The sequence below is a fragment of the Poromitra crassiceps genome (assembly GCF_964638095.1).
Source record: "Poromitra crassiceps genome assembly, chromosome: 1".
Classification (NCBI taxonomy): domain Eukaryota; kingdom Metazoa; phylum Chordata; class Actinopteri; order Beryciformes; family Melamphaidae; genus Poromitra; species Poromitra crassiceps.
In genome coordinates, this window is record NC_139623.1 from 72,338,247 (window position 1) to 72,358,044 (window position 19,798).

The 19,798-nt window shown below is 44.0% G+C and overlaps 1 protein-coding gene across 1 annotated transcript; it reads right to left on the bottom strand.

Moving 5' to 3' along the window:
* Nucleotides 1-49: 49 nt before the first annotated feature.
* On the bottom strand, nt 50-16,866 carry LOC310784668 (TLC domain-containing protein 2-like; the record flags this gene model as incomplete). Its single annotated transcript, XM_083645691.1, has 5 exons — nt 50-248; nt 9,524-9,732; nt 13,588-13,670; nt 16,415-16,497; nt 16,688-16,866. 5 exons carry the CDS (start codon nt 16,864-16,866, stop codon nt 50-52), a joined length of 753 nt encoding a protein of 250 aa, XP_083501817.1.
* Nucleotides 16,867-19,798: the final 2,932 nt, after the last annotated feature.

Genomic DNA, 19,798 nt, shown 5'->3' on the forward strand with positions numbered 1-19,798 from the left:
GACTCCTGTCATTTCCCCCAATGTAAAGTAAGTACAGTGCTGGCTCCCTCTAGTGGTCCTTGCTGGTGTTGCATTGGTCAGGGAGGACATCTGCCCTCAGCAGCCTGTAGAACAGCACTGTGTTCATGGTGGTGATGAGACTCAGGCCCGCGGTGCCCATCGTCCGGACATAGCCAGGTAAATGTTCATGGTGGCGGGCCAGCCAGCGGGTCATCCAGGCCAACGTACACACACGAAACACCAAGAACCTGAAGACAAGATGGAGAGAAAACATCTGATTATTAACCCATTGATACCTGAGGCAGCATTTGTGTGTGTATCCCTTTAAGACTGCGAACCGCGTGATGCGGTTCGCGGTCTTAAAGGTTAACCTCTTCTAAAGCCACCTATTTCTGAAGAAAATGGACATACCCAAACTAAAATGCTTACTGTACTGTGGCTGAACCGCTAGGGTTACAGACAACCGCCTGACCATTTCTGAAAGGTAAGACTTTGAAGTTTCTGTTCCAAGTATCATAATGACTCTATGTGTTACTGACCCTGAGTAACACCAGCTCAAACACAGTGGTTGATTCTCGCCTAGAATAAAAAACACTTTTAGAGTGTAAACAGTTACCTGTGGTTGTTGTATTTATGGCTAGAAACCCAATGGAGACATAGCCACAGGCTTTACCACATCCCAACTCAAAGAAGATGAAAAAATACCAAAACATGAGTATTTGTCAGTGGTTTTTGTAGGGAGATACCTAGGCGGATTTCCAAAAAGCCATTTGAAAAAGCCAAATAATCTGAAATGTTGTCTTTGTCTTTGTACAAAGACGGCTATAACTTCCGCTGTGTTGATCTGATCCGAAAAAGGAAGACATGGTTCGATGCGCAAGATTCAGCCGATTAATTTGCTATGTAGCATGAACAGCATTGTTCAGAATTAACCACCTAATTCATCACGTTAATGACAGATGAACAGCAAAAAATCTGAAACGTAACGCCTGTGTTACGATGCCATGCTAGAGGTTGGGATACACACACAAATGAGGGATATACACACAAATGCTGCATCAGGTATCAATGGGTTAAATGACAGAGATTGTGTGTGTGTGTGTGTGTGTGTGTGTGTGTGTGTGTGTGTGTGTGTGTGTGTGTGTGTGTGTGTGTGTGTGTGTGTGTGTGTGTGTGTGTGTGTGTGTGTGTGTGTGTGTGTGTGTGCATGTATGTGTGTGTGTGTATGCCTCCTGTGCGTGGACAAATCCAAAACCCTGAGCAGGCATTTGGTGGAAATGACAGGACAATGAGGGGGGACAAAAGAATCTTGACAAATAAGCATGGCGATAGTTCTGGCAGGTCACGAAGTCAACCTCAGCTCACAATCAGCTTATTCCGTTCTAGGCTTTCAATTGGCAAATCTCACACAGGGTGCCCTATTTAAAGCTGCTTCATTTCCGCATTCTTTTTCGGCTTCTCTGCAAGCCGTTTGCAATGCACTTCCTCCTCCTTTCATGCTGTGTCTGACTGAAACAATGTCATTTCTGTTGTCATTGTTGCTGCTCTGTTCTGTACCTGGAGGTCTTTGCTGCTGCTCTTCCTGCCTCAGGCTTTCTATGTAACACATGGAAGGGAAGCTCCCAGAAGCTGCTGCTCTCCCAGAACAGAGCCACACCGCCAAATATAAATATTGCATAATAGCTAATAAGTTAATTTTGACTATATGGTCCTGACAGAAATATGTTTATATTGTTTTTATATTGTCACCTTTGTAATACAGTAACACACTTTAGTTGGGTAGGTCATTGTAATATATTGAACTAGTCAATAAACCAGACAGAGAGATCGACATGCGCATGGACGCTGGGTACTTTATTATCACGAACCAACCGGAAGTCACATGGTAATACAGATCAGTTCCACTAGGTGGTAGTATCAGACTATATACTTAATCCCAATACACTACACTCCTCCCCTTTAAACTTTAACCTCCCAAACTCAAATAATATAATTTATCCAAAAATTGCAATAAAATATTTACTTCCAATAACTTTTCTTTTCAATGTCCAGCTCCAATAATAACAACAATAACCATTAACTTGTTTGTTTGTCTTTAACTCTTGTTTTCTTTTTAACTAACAAGGGAGAGGTAGACTACTCCACCCTTGTGCCCACAAGTCTAAGGGATTATTCTGCCCTTTCTTCCGACTTGGGTTCCTAAATATTAAAATTAAAGATTCAGTCTCTGAGGTGGAATCCGCACTCGGGCCGGATTGCGACGCTCTGGTTGTTGTGATGCTGGAGTGACAACATCGGCCTCCGCCGGGATCACGGGAGTATCACTGCGCTGAGTTGGAGAGTGCAGTTGCCGTGCAGGACTGGGTCTGGTAGGTGTCCTCGGTGGTTGAGCTGATTCAGGAGTTGCCACACTCCTGTACTGAGGCTCTGCGATGTGATGTGACGATTCTAAGTCTGTTGTCAGGTGAGTATGATCACCTGCGCGGCTAGAATCCAGGTCTTCTTCATGAGATATCAGCAGGTGGTCAATGTGGACTATGCGTTCTCTTACACCATCATTGATCAGGTATGACACAGGCCCAAGGCGCTTCACTATTGTTCCCTTGACCCATTTTTCCTTCCCCTCTCGGAAATTTCTCACCCGCACTGAGTCACCTTTGTATAAGTCTCTCAGCTTGGTCATCCCTTTATCATGGTATTTCTTTTGTTTTTGTTGTTTCTCCTCGACTGTTTCAGCAAGACTTGGCTTCAGTAGGCTGAACCTGGTCCTCAACTGTCGTTTGAGAAAGAGCTCAGCTGGCGAACAGCCTGTAACAGTGTGCGGTGTACTTCTGTACATCAGCAGAAAGTTTGCCAGTCTATGTGGCAAAGAGACAGCTGTCAGTTGAGTCTCTTTGTTTTCCAAAACTTGCTTCATCAGGGCAGCTTTGACTGTCTGCACTGACCTTTCAGCAGCACCATTAGACGCAGGGTGGTACGCTGGTACCAGGGTCTGTTTGATGCCATTTGCTTTCAGAAACAGCCTAAATTCACTGGATGTGAATTGTGGTCCGTTGTCGGAAACCACTTCTTCTGGTAGTCCATAAGAAGCAAAGATGTTGCGCAATACTTCTATAGTCTTTGCTGAGGTCGTGGTTGTCATGTGAATCACCTCTAACCATTTTGAGTGGCTGTCCACTAGTACTAAGAAGTACTGTTTATCCTTCTCACAAAAATCTATGTGTATTCGTTGCCACACTCGAGTTGGCCATTTCCAACAATACAGTGGGGCTACTGCTGGGAGTTGTCTCACCGCCTGGCATGCACTGCACTTCTGTACTGCTGTTTCAATATCCTTATCCAAGTGGGGCCACCACACGTAGCTTCTAGCTAACGCTTTCATTCGGCAAATGCCTGGATGTCCCTGGTGTAGGTCAGTTAGTAGCCTTGCTCTGTGAACTGTAGGAACTATGACCCTCAAACCCCAAAGAACACATCCTTGATCTACAGACAGTTCAGTTCTACGGGTGTAGAACGGCTTGAGTGTCTCATCATTTATGTGGTTTGGCCATCCGTTCAGAGTGAACTCCCTCACTCGGCTGAGTACAGGGTCTTTGTGTGTGCTCTGTGCTATGTCGCTGGCTTTCACAGGCAAATCCTCCATAAAAGAGAAATAGAAGATACTTCCTTCTTCTGCAGTGTGGTCTTTACTTTTTCTCGGCAGCCTGGAAAGAGCATCTGCATTTGCATGGTCTGACGACTTGCGATACTCTATATCATAGTTGTATGCCATCAGTATGAGTGCCCATCGTTGCATTCTTAAAGCAGCCAGTGTGGGAATGGCTGATTTGGGCCCCAGGATTGCCAAGAGTGGTTTGTGATCGGTAATGAGAGTAAACTTCCTACCGTAAAGGTACTTGTGGAACTTCTTCACTCCGAAAATGATAGAGAGTGCCTCCTTCTCTATTTGGGCATATTTGCTCTCTGCCTCTGTCAGCGTGCGAGATGCAAATGCTATGGGCTTTTCTTCCCCGTTCTCCATCACGTGGGAGATGACAGCGCCGACACCATAAGGTGATGCGTCGCAGGCTAGCCTCAGTGGCTTCCTGGTATCATAGTGAACTACTACTTTGCTCTGTAGTAGTTGTTGTTTTGCATCCACGAATGCTCCCTCACATGCTGGTGTCCACTCCCAAATACTCCCATCTTTTAACAGTACATGCAGTGGTTGCAGCTGTGTTGACAGATTTTCCATAAACCTGCCATAATAGTTGAGTAGTCCAAGGAATGAACGGAGTTCAGTAATGTTTGTGGGGCTCGGAGCATTTATGATGGCTTCCACCTTCTCCTCTGTGGGATGGAGCCCTTCACTGTCCACAAGGTGTCCCAAATACACCACTTCGTCTGTCATAAACTTACATTTTGACCGCTTGACCCTCACATTGTATTTCTCCAGACGACTTAAAACTTCCTCCAGTTTCAGCAAGTGCTCCTCCTTTGAACCTGCAGTTATTAAGATATCATCAAGGAAACAGGTCACATGATCAATACCTTGGAGGATTTGGTCCATCACTGCTTGGAAGATGGACGGGGCACTTGAGACTCCATATGCTAAACGATGATACATGTAGAGTCCACGATGTGTGTTTACTGTGAGGTATTTTTCTGAATCTTTATCCAACTCTAACTGTTGATATGCATGTGATAAGTCCAGCTTGGTGAACAGCTTGCCTCCAGCCAGTGTTGCAAAGAGGTCTTCTGTGTTGGGCAGTGGATACGTTTCTTCTTCCACACACTGATTTATGTTAACTTTGTAGTTTCCACAAATTCTTATTGTTTTATCAGCTTTTGGCACTGTCACGATTGGTGCAGCCCATTCACTTCTATCTATTTTTGATATAATGCCCATCTTCTCTAGTCTGTCCAGTTCTTTGTCTACAGACTCTTTTAAAGCATACGGCACAGGGCAGGCTTTCCTAAATATTGGCTTGGCATCTGGCCTTATCCTAATAGAAGCCTTGAACTCACGGATGGTGCTGGGGCCTTCTTCAAATACCCCCTTGTGTCTCTGTAGAATCTCCTCTACACCTGGATCAATAGCACCTCCTGCTGCTTTGACTTGGAAAATGTTTTTCCAGTCTAATCTTAATTTCCGCAGCCAATTTCTGCCTAGTAGTGCTGGTCGGTCCCCTTGGACAACCACCAGGGGTACTATTGCTGTCTGTTTCTCATAGTTTACCTCCACCAACACTTTTCCTAACACTGGGATCGCTTCTCCAGAAAACGTAGCAAGTGGCAGTTTACATGGCTGAAGCGGTAAATGAGACAGTGATTCTTCATACACCATCTCTGAGACTAGTGTCACACAAGCTCCTGTGTCTAGCTGCATTTCAGTGTCTTGGCCTTCAATGGTCATGTTAACCGTATAGCCCTTATCTCCACATGAAGCAGTGTATACTGTGTCTATTGAGTACACTCCAAACAGTTCAGCATCATTATCAACATCCTCTGCTTTAGCTTCAGCTCCCTGCTCTACATACTGAGTCTTGTACTGCATCTTTTTATTTCTGCACATACGTTGAATATGTCCCACCTTTGCACAATGGTGACATTTTTCTTGCTTAAACTTGCACACATTTGCTGCATGTTTACCTCCACATCTGTAGCAGGGCTGTTGTGGCTGTTGATTCTTGCCCTCCACACTGTGTTGTTGGGGTGCACTTTTGCTCTGATATTGTTCAGGCTTTTTCCATTCCTCTCTCCTTCTTCTCTGGTTGAACACTTTATTCACAGTCCCACTTTCTTTAGTTTTACCAGAAAATTCCAGTGTGTTGCGTGACGCCATCTCCATTGATAGTGCAGTGTCACATGCACTCTTGAAGGTTACATTAGTCTCTGCCAGTAGCTTCCTCTGTATAGCCTCAGCTCTCAATCCACTTACAAACCGGTCACGTAGAGCTTCATTTAGATGTCGACCAAAATCACAGTGAGTAGACAACTGCTTTAGAGCTACCATGTAGTCAGATACAGATTCTCCCTCTTGTTGATTCCTCTTCTGAAATCGAAATCTCTCCACAATGACAAGTGGTTTGGGCTTGTAATGGTCGCTGAGTGCCTTGGTCAGCTGGCTGTAACTCATGTCACTCGGTTTATCTGGCGAGACTATATTTTTCAAAAGTCCGTAGGCTTCCGCTCCAATTACTGCAAGGAACACACTCGCTGTCTTTTTATCGTCTATATCATTAGCGACCATCCACTGTTCCAGCCTCTCCAGGTATGATTCAAAATCTTCTTTACCTTCTTTATATTCGGATACGGTGCCGATGAACGCCATGCTGCCTCTTCTGTTGTTGCTAGCTTAGCAGTCACGTTAGCTTGTTAGCTCGTTTTGTTAGCCACTTCTTCCAGTGCTACAAATCTCCTTCCTTGTGATCTGTCAGCTGCAAACTTAATGTCTCTCGTCATCAGGGATGCGTTTCTTTTTATCTTGCTCCCTTTAATCCCATCTTCGTCGCCAAATTGTAATATATTGAACTAGTCAATAAACCAGACAGAGAGATCGACATGCGCATGGACGCTGGGTACTTTATTATCACGAACCAACCGGAAGTCACATGGTAATACAGATCAGTTCCACTAGGTGGTAGTATCAGACTATATACTTAATCCCAATACACTACAGTCATCTCCAGCAATTATGTGACCATGGAAAGCGAACGTTTGTTTCTCAGTGAATTTGTCATCTATGAAGGTTAATAAACAAATGTAGCCCCCATGCCTCTCGTGAAAATGCAAGCAACTTTTTCCATAGCCTGAAATCACTTTTTCAATGGTTTGGCCTATATGCAATGCCTGAACGGTACATGGTTTCTGGGACTTTTTGGTCCAAGGAATTAATAATTGATGTCATTTTGATGATTTGACCTATTTTTGACCTTCAAATCGATGATGGCTGTCGATCTTCAGCTCCAAAAGGCCAATTTTTCAAAGTCATCGTAGAGCCTTAACACCTTAAGTGCCATAGCCGAAATAATTCGTCTTACATAATCCAGCGCTTGAGTGCCAGAGCCGAAATAACTCGTCTTACATGTTTTTTTGACGGTGGGACATCAATCAACCCCTTTTACATCTTCGAGATAACTATTTGGAGCAAGAGCATGTGTGTAATCTATTTTACCGACCACTAAGTGGCGACAGAGACCGAGAGAAGTCACAGCCACGGGACCCAAAAGCCACAAAAGCAGCCGCCTCCCGCGGAAATGGCTTGGCGATTTTACAGTCAGAAGCCCGGACACACACACACAGAACGGACAGAGATCCCTTCCCCCCAGAGCCGCGCAGCAACGCGCGAACACACACACACACACACACACACACACACACACACACACACACACACACACACACACACACACACACACACACACACACACCGCGGGAGAAAGCCATTCAAGGAAATGGCGACGCGATTTTACAGTAATCCATTTCAGACTCGTCTTGCCCGACAGGCAGACAGGCAGGCAGGCAGCAGCAACGCGCTTCTGACACGCCCGCTGTTAGAGCCAGGAGGAAGGAGGAGAAGACACACGGAGGGAGGAGTTTGAATGAGAGGGGTGTTTCCTGTTGTTATGGAGGAAATTACTGTTCAAAACTATTGTTTAGAATGTCTGACGGTCTTACTGATGCCAAAAATGAATGGTTAAAGTGACTGTTTCACAAAAAGCCATTTATCTCTGAATAAATTTCCAGACGCTGAAACCATGCTGTACTCAACGGCTAATATCTACATAACTACTAACTCTGCAAACTAACTCTTTTAGACAGAGAAAGCACACATTCTATTAGTTATTTTTAGATGATTGGTGTTCATGAATTCTTAACAGAAAAGAATCCTCGGCTCTTCTAAAATGAGCCAGAATCGTCAAAAACACCCCTGGCACAACTTACCTACAGGAATGAAAACATGGCTGGCATTCAATGTGTTAATATGTAAATGAAAGCTCTGCTCATGCTGAGTTGAGTTAAGTACACAGAGGTCATGTCAGAGGTCAAAGAGGTCAATGTTTGACTGTTTGTGGTTCATGAGAAACAAACCTTAAGGTGACTAAACCTATGGTGACTAATTTATAATAATAATAATAAATAATAATAATACATACGTTTTATATAGCGCTTTTCTGGGGAACTCAAAGACGCTTTACAATACATAAAAAAGTAATACAGTAAACAAACTAAATAACAAGAACAAATACAAAACAAATACAAATCAATAGATTGCAGAGATGGAATGGTGGTTAGAGGTAGAAGTCAGATATTGTAGGCTGTTCTGAAGAGGTGGGATTTGAGTTGGGTTTTGAAGGAGGTGAGTGAGTCTGAGTTTCTGATATTGAGGGGCAGAGAGTTCCAGAGGGTTGGGGCAGCGATGGCAAAGGCTCTGTCCCCCGTGGTGTGGTGCTTGGTTTTGGTGATGGGGGTGAGGAGGTTGGCATCAGCAGAGCGGAGACGGTGGGTGGGGGAGTGGCTCTATGGTCAATAATTTCTGACTGAATTCAATTAATTATAATATAATATATAATATTAAAGGTGTTTTTTGGAATGCATTGACATGCATTTGTACATCAATATCCACTTTAATAATAATAATAATAATAATAATAATAATAATAATAATAGATCGCATTTATATAGCACATATCAGTGGCAGTAAACGTATTTAAAAACTATTTAACAAGGAATTTAACAATCCATTTTAAACTGAATTTTAAACTTTACAATTAGGACATGGACTGCTACTTTTCATCTGAATCTGTTGATTCCCCACACTCACTCTTCTCATCATCGCTACTACTCTCATCCAGTGTTGGGGGGGTAACTCGTTACAAAAGTAACATATTACATGTAATATATTACTTTTAGCAGTAATTCAGTAATATAACTTATTACTTATAGGATTTCAGTAATATTATATCAGTTACTTTGTCAAGTAACTCAAGTTACAAATTGAGTTACATTTGATTAAATCAAAGCACATATTTAAAACAGATACAATAATTTCCTAATCAAACTGTGTTTTTATGCAATTGGACCCTTCTTCTTCAGTTTGTGCCAATGAAAAAGACACACTGCTGGAATTGCTGGACATGATCCAACGTTTTTCTTATTGGATTTTAATGTCATTGAATAGAAGTGACGTTAATGTGAATCTCTACCCAGCGAATAGCCTAGTCCAGTTCTCAAATGGGGGTCCGTGGCACTTTGCCAGGGGGTCCGCGAAAAGTTTTCAGGAAAATAAAAATAAAACTTTTTTTTTTTTGCAAAACCTTCATAGTTCAACGAAAATATTTTATGCTTTAAATCTATGGATCATGGATTACATTCTAATCTAACAAACCTATCAATTTAAAAGTCAAGCCATTACCGTTACCGTGGAAACAATTAAGCTTTGCCCAAAATCACAAATCAGAATGAGGGGGTCCCCGGTATATTTTCTATCTTGTAAGGGGTCATTGGCTGAAAAAAAAACCCCTCTGGCCTAGTCACCTACGTTCCCATGTTGAGTAGGCTGGCCATGCGGTAGGTGGTGGAGGGGCGCGGGGGTGTAACGCCAGTCGTCTCCGGCCCGTTCCTCCACCCCGCTAGGAGGAGCAGCTGTCTGCCATGCAGGAAGACAGAGTTGACCTCCACCAGCAGAGACGCCACAGCAAAGCCCAGGTAGAGACGAGATGTTACAGCCAGGCAGAAGCACGAGATCACCTGAGGGGAGTCCGGAAGATAGGGTCAGCACACACACACACACACACACACACACACACACACACACACACACACACACACACACACACACACACCACAGACACACAAACATACACGCACACAAAAAAAACACACACACACACACACACACACACACACACACACACACACACACACACGTGCACACACAAACACATGCATGCATGCACGCACACACACACCAATATTGGCTGCGTTTGCCAACAAAGAAGCTTCTTAACGAGTTAAGAAGCTTCTTAAGGAGTTAAGAATGAGTTAAGAAGGCTCCAAAGAAGTGTTTCCCAAACGCCTTCTTAACAGCCTTCTTAACACCGCTAAAGAAGGCTCTTAAAGGAGAATTTCGTTTTTTTTTTTAACCTGGACCCCTCTCCTCACATTAATTATGATCTGACGACTCACCCAGCGATCTCCGCAGCGTTTCTGGCCGTCCTAGCGTTGTTTTGAGATCAATAGCGTCCAAGCCAGTCATAAAATGGAGCTCCGAGGGGGCCAAGTGGCAGCCTGTCTTTCCTGCATGTAAATAGCCATTTTTATTCCCGTTTTCGCCACATATCGTCATAATCTCATCCCTCAACAAGCACCAGAGTGATATTTCCCCCCGGGCTGTTTCCTGGACTCTCCCAGGGATCAAATTACCTCATTCGTGATCTCGGTCACCGAGCTCGTCAAGTCCCAACTTTCCTGCCGGCTGGCCAACGTATCGTTCCAATTGAGTAGGCTATACTAAAATTGGAACGATACAGAGAAGACTGGCATGCGACTGTTCCAATACTAAAATTGGAACGATACAGAGAAGACTGGCGTGCGGTCGTGTATCGTTCCAATTTAGTAGGCTATACTAAAATTGGAACAATACACTGGCCAGCCGGCAGGAAAGTATCGCGGGACTTGACGAGACTTGGTGACCGAGATCACGAATGAGGTAATTTGATCCCTGGGAGACTCCAGGGAACAGCCCGGGAGGAAATATCACTCTGGTGCTTGTTGAGGGATGAGATTATGACGATATGTGGCGAAAACGGGAATAAAAATGGCTATTTACATGCAGGAAAGACAGGCTGCCACTTGGCCCCCACGGAGCTCCATTTTACGACTGGCTTGGATGCTATTGATCTCAAAACAACGCGTAGGATGGCCAGAAACGCTGCGGAGATCGCTGATGAGTTGTCAGATCATAATTAATGTGAGGAGAGGGGTCCAGGTTAAAAAAATCCACAACATTCTTATTATAAAAGGAATCCATTCAGATTAGAGGAATATAGCCTACGGTAAAACATTTAAAACACAAGTAATCATATTACATAGAGGAGAGATTTTCATGTGTTCCCCAATTTTAAACACTAAAAGGTGCATGAAAGAAAGGAAAAAGGGAAAAACACAACAGTGGACACTATATTATTATGTCCTTTTGCCTGACGCGGCTGAATCTGCGAGTGTTTCGTCGTTAAGAAGGTGTTAAGAATGCCCCAGACCCTTCTTACAAAACCTTCTTAACGAAAGATCATCTTAGGCTAAGAAGCAATTGGGAAACGCGTTTGCTTCTTACGGGAGCCTTAAGAAGGGTTAAAGAAGCTTCTTAGCGCTAATAAGCTTTTGGGAAACGCAGCCATTGTGGTACAGTTTTATTGTGATTGATAACGTGTATGTCGCGTGCAGCCCGCACCACTGTCATGCTTATCTACCTAGCGAAGGTGCTAACGCTAGCGTCAATGTTAGCGCTACTAAAGTTGTCAGAGGTGTCACCTGTGACACAATATTGTTATCCAAGATTTGGGGGCCATTGTATTCCCAAATATTGCGTAGTTTCCAATACCGTGCCGCCCTTATTCACATGCCAGTGCCAAAGTTTAAGCTCAAACACAGCCTTCTTCGGCTGCGTCATTTCGGGCTCAACTGCTCCACAGCGCCGGATGTATCGGTTCGGTGCTCAGTGGTGCGAGAGTGTACTGCAGTTTACAATTTAGAGCATCTTCTGCGCTTCCTTGAATATCGTGGATATAACACTCGATCCAGTTGCTGTAGCCCTTGTTTTGAACCCTGTACACATTCATCTGCCCATTTATCGATGTGATCAAACGAAATTGGTGTGATAGAACTCAAACTTTTGGTCTACTGCTCCATGTTCAGACATGGTTATCAATGGGTTTAGAGGAGAGCCTCTCTGACTTTCCCAACCAACTGGTGACATCATCCCAAGATGGCCGCGCTGTGAATATGGTCTATGAAATTATAAAACTCCCATAGCCTACAGCTCTTGAACCATGCCGACATTCTATGACGTTTCCATATAGAAACTTGAACACCGTTGATGAATGTGGCTAATTTCCTGATTGCTGGTTTGCTATCAAACTAACCTTGCACTATGAAAGATAAACCACCGTGTGATGGGACGAAGTGTTTATGGTTTGAAGATAAGTGTTTTATCGCCTCTGCTGTCAAATCAACAACTTCAGAGAGCTGCCTGCAGACATTTGTCTTATCAACTGTCGGTCTGTCGCCTATAGAAATATAGAGACACACATGCCCAGAACATCTATCTAAAGGAAGTGTTGCACAAATAACATTTTGAAGCAATGTCGATGGCCACATTGTCATCAATTATGATGGTTGCAAAGATTCTTCCTTCATGCTCATTCTGTGTACTAACATGCTATCACAGGGTTTGACAGATTTGGTTCCAATGTTCGATCCCGCTCGTAAAGAATACTGCCGTTCAGTGCTGCCTGGACAAGTGGCTTGTGTGCTTTTGTCAGACTAAAGTCACACAAGGAGCAGCTCTTCTCATTTCTCCATAACTTACAGAGGTTAAACTGTCACAAAGATCAAGGCTGAACAGCATGAGGTGAAGGGAGGCATGACAGAAATATGACCCAATCACTGACCACGTTAATCACACAACACGTAGATATGCATGCACATCTATAGGCAGAGCCGGCCCACCCTATACGCGAACTAAGCAGCTGCCTAGAGCCCCGGGAGTTGCCAGGGGCCCCCGCAAAAAAATATATATATATTATTATTATTATAAACATAGGCTATAATATTATAGGCTGTGTGTGGTAGTTAAAACATAGTTTCAACTTGACGTTTATTTATGTTTGTAGTTGAAACAAAAACATAAATACTGTAGGCTACATACAGTACTACACAAAAGGCTGTTATTTACCCTTTGTCGCCACCTGGTGAGTAAATATATATGTAACTAAAACCATTAAAATTGACAACTGGTCCGTGACTTTTTTTCCCATGTATCTACCGGTCCTTGGCACAAAAAAGGTTGGGAACCCCTGGTTTAACTGACCTGGCAACCCCTATGGCTGCTGGCATCTACACGCTTGCTTGACACTGATAGGGCTACAAACGAGCGTCATCATCATCACGTTTGTTTGTTTTGCCCCCCCCCCCCCCCCAATCCCCCGCCCCCTGGGAGGGGGCCCCTAATCTGTATCCTGCTTAGGGCGCCCAGATGGCCGGCCCTGTCTATAGGCCTACATGGACGCGTGGGCACGCACGCACGCACATCGTTCCAGCACGCACGCACGCATGCACGCACGCACACACACACACACACACACACACACACACACACACACACACACACACACACACACACACACACACACACACACACACACACAATCTCTGTCATTTAACCCATTGATACCTGATGCAGCATTTGTGTGTATATCCCTCATTTGTGTGTGTATCCCAACCTCTTGCATGGCATCGTAACACGGGCGTTACGTTTCGGATTTTTTGCTGTTCATCTGTCATTAACGTGATGAATTAGGTGGTTAAAGGGACAAAATTCATTACCACAAAGTGGTGGAGGAGCACCTCCCAGGAGAGTTTAAATGGCTGGTTAAAGGTCAGGTCCAAGAAGTCATGGATGAAATAACCTGCGGGAGGAAAAACACGTGTTGTATGTATAGACAGATACATGCACGTACACACGCACGCACGCACGCACGCACGCACGCACGCACGCACACACACACACACACACACACACACACACACACACACACACACACAGAAGCATACAATAACTTTTTTTTTTATGATGAAATGAACTTTCTTCTAGTGACCTTCACTCGTGTGGAAGGGGCCACCTGTAATAATAACTTTTTCACTCATCGGGTTAGAACTTGTTCAAATTGGTTTGTGTAGCTCCATAACGTAACATACAGTATATGTGAGACTGTGTTGCAGCCAACATATATTGTCTTGCAGAAAGTGGGGTTTGGTGGCTTATGTGTGTATATAAAGACAATATGTTGTTCTTTTTCACTTGTCAGTACTGTATAATAATATATGGTCTGCTGGTCAGTGTCTGGTTTGCAGGGTTCAGATCAATTCAACTCATTCAACTGAGGAATTGAGAACTTTATTGCAGGGGCATTTCTACGGGTGGGCCTGGGTAGGCACAGGCCCACCCACTTCTTGCCCTGGCTCACCCAAAAAAAAAGAAAGAAAAAGATTAAATTAAATTGGTTGTTTTCTAGAGGCCTTGCTAGCTAATGGTTTTGTAGCTTAAAAACGCAGGGCACATCATCTCCAGAGTCTAATGCATGACGACTTCATGACATCCCAGCGAGCACAAAACGTTTTTTCAACGTTGATTTTTAGTTGAAATCTGGGTGATATTGGGTTTGAACGTCTAAGACCTAATTTCACCCTCTTTTCAACCGGCTAAAATGCGGTTACAACGTCAACGTGTCAAAAAACACAATTTGCTTAATCATATTGTTAAAACGTTTGTTGTAGCTTGAAATAGAGACAATATTGATAGTGTGTGAATTGGCATTTGTCCAATTTATTGTGTAACTGAGAGTTGAAATCTGGTCTACACGAAAACTACATTTCAACGCATTTTATGTCACATGAAATATCATAAATATGGGACAATATAGGCTATGTGGTGCCAGCAAAAAGCTTCCAGGACACATATGGTTAATAGTTTAGCTCAATACTATAAAATAATGAATTTAGTTCCTGCAGCAACGCACATGCACAAGTAGCCTACTTAGTCGCTAGCTAGCTGTGACTAGACCAAAGCAAGTCTGCACCGATCTGCACCAAGTGCGGAACGAGGTGGTCTGGGCACGCTATGTTATTGTAACAGACTGTATAAGACGAGGTGTGTACCCCCTGAGTTTCTGGTGTTAAATGAAGTTAACCTCTGAAGCCGTAGGCCTACAGCCTACAGACTATAGATGCATACACACACAGCATAATTTTAGTCTGTTACATAAATTATTATAGTCTTGTACACATCACATAAAATAACCTGTCCTCCCAATCGTTGAGCCTACAATCGTGTAGTCTACAAGTTGTGTGCGAGATAGAGTATATATATGCCCGGCTCCCCATGTAACACAAGTAAAAGTATAGCTCATTCTGTAGAGTGCTTGGTTTGAATCCCGTGAGTCGTGCTGAATTTTTAATTTAAGATCTTGGTGAAATATGGTCTAAATGTGAACGTTTAATCAACGTCTGCAACGTTTACCCTAAACATTTTTTAAACGTCTTTTCAACCTAAAAATGCTCGCTGGGATCTAGGAATTTTGCACGCAAAATTTCGTCATGAAATTGCCCCACCAATTTTATCCAGGCCCACCCAATTTTATCCAGGCCCACCCAATTTTATCCAGGCCCACCCATAATTTAATTTCTGCCTACGCCCCTGCTTTATTGTAATTACTGGAAATCATTTGTTGTCAAATGTTCTTATCCAATCGCTAAAGAAATGATTAAGATTAGATTTGCTGCATTTCACAGTCTGCCCATCTAAAAATGAGCCTGGTCATTCTGAATGTGAATCTGTGTGGCATTAGAGAGAAGCTGTCACCTGTAGACACAGCCACAAGGCTGTGTGGTGTGAGAGCAAGGAGTGAGAGGAGAGAAACTGTCACCTGTAGACACAGCCACAAGGCTGTGTGGTGTGAGAGCAAGGAGTGAAAAGAGAGAAGCTGTCACCTGTAGACACAGCCACAAGGCTGTGTGAGAGCAAGGAGTGAGAGGAGAGAAGCTGTCACCTGTAGACACAGCCACAAGGCTGTGTGGTGTGAGAGCAAGGAGTGAGAGGAGAGAAGCTGCCACCTGTAGACACAGCCACAAGGCTGTGTGGTGTGAGAGCAAGGAGTGAGAGGAGAGAAGCTGTCACCTGTAGACACAGCCACAAGGCTGTGTGAGAGCAAGGAGTGAGAGGAGAGAAGCTGTCACCTGTAGACACAGCCACAAGGCTGTGTGAGAGCAAGGAGTGAGAGGAGAGAACCTGTCACCTGTAGACACAGCCACAAGGCTGTGTGGTGTGAGAGCAAGGAGTGAGAGGAGGGAAACTGTCACCTGTAGACACAGCCACAAGGCTGTGTGAGAGCAAGGAGTGAGAGGAGAGAAGCTGTCACCTGTAGACACAGCCACAAGGCTGTGGGAGAGCAAGGAGTGAGAGGAGAGAAGCTGTCACCTGTAGACACAGCCACAAGGCTGTGTGAGAGCAAGGAGTGAGAGGAGAGAAACTGTCACCTGTAGACACAGCCACAAGGCTGTGGGAGAGCAAGGAGTGAGAGGAGAGAAGCTGTCACCTGTAGACACAGCCACAAGGCTGTGTGAGAGCAAGGAGTGAGAGGAGAGAAACTGTCACCTGTAGACACAGCCACAAGGCTGTGTGAGAGCAAGGAGTGAGAGGAGAGAAGCTCCTCTGCCATCTGAGGATGGAGGTAGAAACTGTATTGGAGAGACAGAGATGGCAGGAAATGTTCAGATTATTAAAAAAAAACAAAAGATTACAAAATAAATTACAATTTAATCTGAAAGACAACTGATGGCATGAACGGCAGAAGAAACGGATTATCAGGCTGATGCCAGCAAAGCAGCGATATTTGTTTTTCTGTAAAACACAAGTACCTTTACGCACCATAAAACAGCCCATGCTCCCGTCAGACAGCTGTGGGCTAAAGAAGTGCAGATGTTGTGCCATCTCCAGACTTTGTCGCGTGCCGGTTCTGGCGTCGGCAGCAGTCTGAGCATCTTGTTCACCAGCCTGAAACAGCATGCAGATCCTCCAGTGACCAGGAATGTTGATCTCAAATCCATCATTCATTGATACCACAGTGCCTGATGAGCTCACTTCAAATCCCTGTGTTCCAGTGTTCGATGCACATCTCAGCTAGCTTGGATAGTATCTACTGAATTTCACTCTACAGACCCCAAGTGCACAATAGAATCATCAGAGGTATACAGGAAGAGGAAATATCAACCTCTGAACTATGTTTAACTTTGTTTGCTTTCCCTGCCCCCCGAACACAGATTCCTCTGCTCGTGTGAGGCGATAAACTGACCACTGATAAGAGGGGAGGGGGCTGCGGCTTCATCGTGCCATGATTTTCTCTCTGGATACCTTTTTCCACCTTTATGTGTGTGTGTGTGTGTGTGTGTGTGTGTGTGTGTGTGTGTGTGTGTGTGTGCGTGTGCGTGCGTGTGTGTGTGTGTGTGTGAGAGAGAGAGAGAGAGAGAGAGAGAGAGAGAGGGACACAGACAGAAAGAGAGACAGACAGATATACATGATAAAGAAAGAGACAGAGAGAAAGAGAGAGGGGAGGGAGGGAGAGAGTTAATTTACAGTAGGCTAATTATCATGTAAGATATGAAAGAGGCTGGAAAACCAGATAGCAGGGATATAATGCCAGTCTTTAGACCAGGTATTGGGCCTAAAATGCGAAGGTTTTCCAAAGCCTGAAAATAGCAATGCGTCAGAAATGCACTCGACCACATCTCCTTTAAAGATCAACACACCCAGGGGCACACAGACAGATGTCAAACCATGAAAGATTACATTTACATTTAAGTGAGCAGGTTTGTAAGGTAGCAATGACACTTGTGTTTGCGACCGTCAAGTGTAAGATAGGAGCCCCATGTCTTTAGACTGTGGGAAGAAAGCGGAGCACCCAGTGGAAACCCATGCAAACATTGGGAGAACATGCAAACTCCACACAGGGTGGAGATTGGAAGCCACAAACTTCTTGCTATGAGGCGACAGTGCTAACCACTCGTGCCACCTGATCTGACAGTATTGATTATTGATGGCGAAATCTGCACCTCTTCGTTGGCTATTATGATACTTACTCCAGTCCCTGAAGGCCAGCAGCAGAAGTTAACCCATTGATACCTGATGCAGCATTTGCGTGTATATCCCTCATTTGTGTGTGTATCCCTTTAAAAAAAGGGTAAAGGGATACACACACAAATGCTGCATCAGGTATCAATGGGTTAAGCGACAATAGACAAATACTATTGGCCCATTTTGTGACCTACAGTAAATATGGAAGAGTAGTCTGATATGTCACTGAGTGTGTTTAGATGCACACTAATAAACCGATCATTATCTGATTTATGGAGTTACCAGATTATTCAAGTGATCATGTCAACAGCAAACAGCATACGGTATAGTCCCATGTGCTTTATCGGATAAAGACTGTTATCGGATTATGAGAAACGCAATAAACACACCTAGTTTGTTTCCTGACTCTTCAGTTTTATTCAGTGCATGCCATGGCCCAATCTCAATGTCCACACTCACAGACTCACAGACCTCCTTTTTTAATTATTATTCAATGATTATTATTATTTTATTATTCGTTTTTTTTTTATTAGGAGTATCACCAGGGGCCTCAAGAGGGCCCTAACAACAAGAACAGAACATAGGCCCTTTTCACAGTGGCCATTTTGTGTCGAAAAGGCAGGATAAACACAGGTGCAAGCAAAACAGTAATGCGGGTTTCCCCCTTCCATGATTGTAATTTGGACATGAGGCATTGGTCAGCTATATTTGGAAAGATTTCAGACTTGCATATCTTCAGAAGCGTTCATCAATCTACTTCACACTTGGCGGGTGTGCAATTGCCTTGTTGGATTTGGTGCAATTTGGACACACTCAATAATAGGACTATTAAAGTCGAACTGAACCCGTTCGTCACGTGCATATGAGTCCGTTTCAGACTGAAAACATAATTTGTCTAAGATGACAGGTTGAGAGGCGGGTCATAGTATCATGTCGATGATTTTATTTGACAATTCTGGGGACTGGATTGGGCTTTGGCCAATCCTGGCGTGTTCCGCCTCCAAATCGAGTGGGATTCAGTGTGTTGTGGCGCTCCCCTCGGGAAGAGCCTTTTGACGGGAGGTTAGTGGCTGAGTGGAGCTCAACGACCCGCAGGCAGCCAGCTGCCTTCGTGTTGCCGAGCGGAGAGTGCAGCACGTCGGCCTGGAATCTCCGAAGTGCGACCCCTGACAACCAAGCTCTCGGATGCGCGCGCCATTATCGCTGCTGTAAATACGATATCCCTGGAATGCGCGTTTTAACGAGCCAGTTACATTTCTTTGCATTCTTAGAGATTATAGTTTTTGTTTTTTGTTCATGTTTCTAACAATTGGCCAAGTTAGTACTAGTTAATTTATGGGATAGGAATTCTGCCAGATGACAGGCACTAGGCGCCATTTTCTACTTCATTTGGAAGAGAAAATTATCCTGAAATGAAGATTTGATTGACAGCTGCATGTCGTGATATGATTGGTTCAAATGGGGTAGAAATTTGATAGTACAGGGTGACGTCAGCAAACTGTACATTACTGTTATCAATGAAATCTTGAAAAATGAACTTTTGATGTGAAAAAGTGTGAAAAACTAAAGAAATTAGATTGTTGTGATTTTTTTTGCATACATTAATAGGTGCACTGAATACCCAGGTATTTGAACTAAAAGAAAAGAAAAAACATTTTTGGGTTCAGCTCGACTTTAATAATATAGAATAAACAAGAGAACAGTGCTCTCCGCAGCAGCGGGCGGGGGGGGGGGGGGGGGGGGGGGGGGGACGATAATAGGCCAGTTTACCTGCATTGTCTAACATGCGTCCATTCAGGGTCGGAGGCTGCTGCCTCGTCAGCCTTTCTGACTGTGAAACACAAAACGCAGATTCACTGCTCTCTGTCTGTCTGTCTGTCTGGAACAATAAGGGGGCTGAATACACAT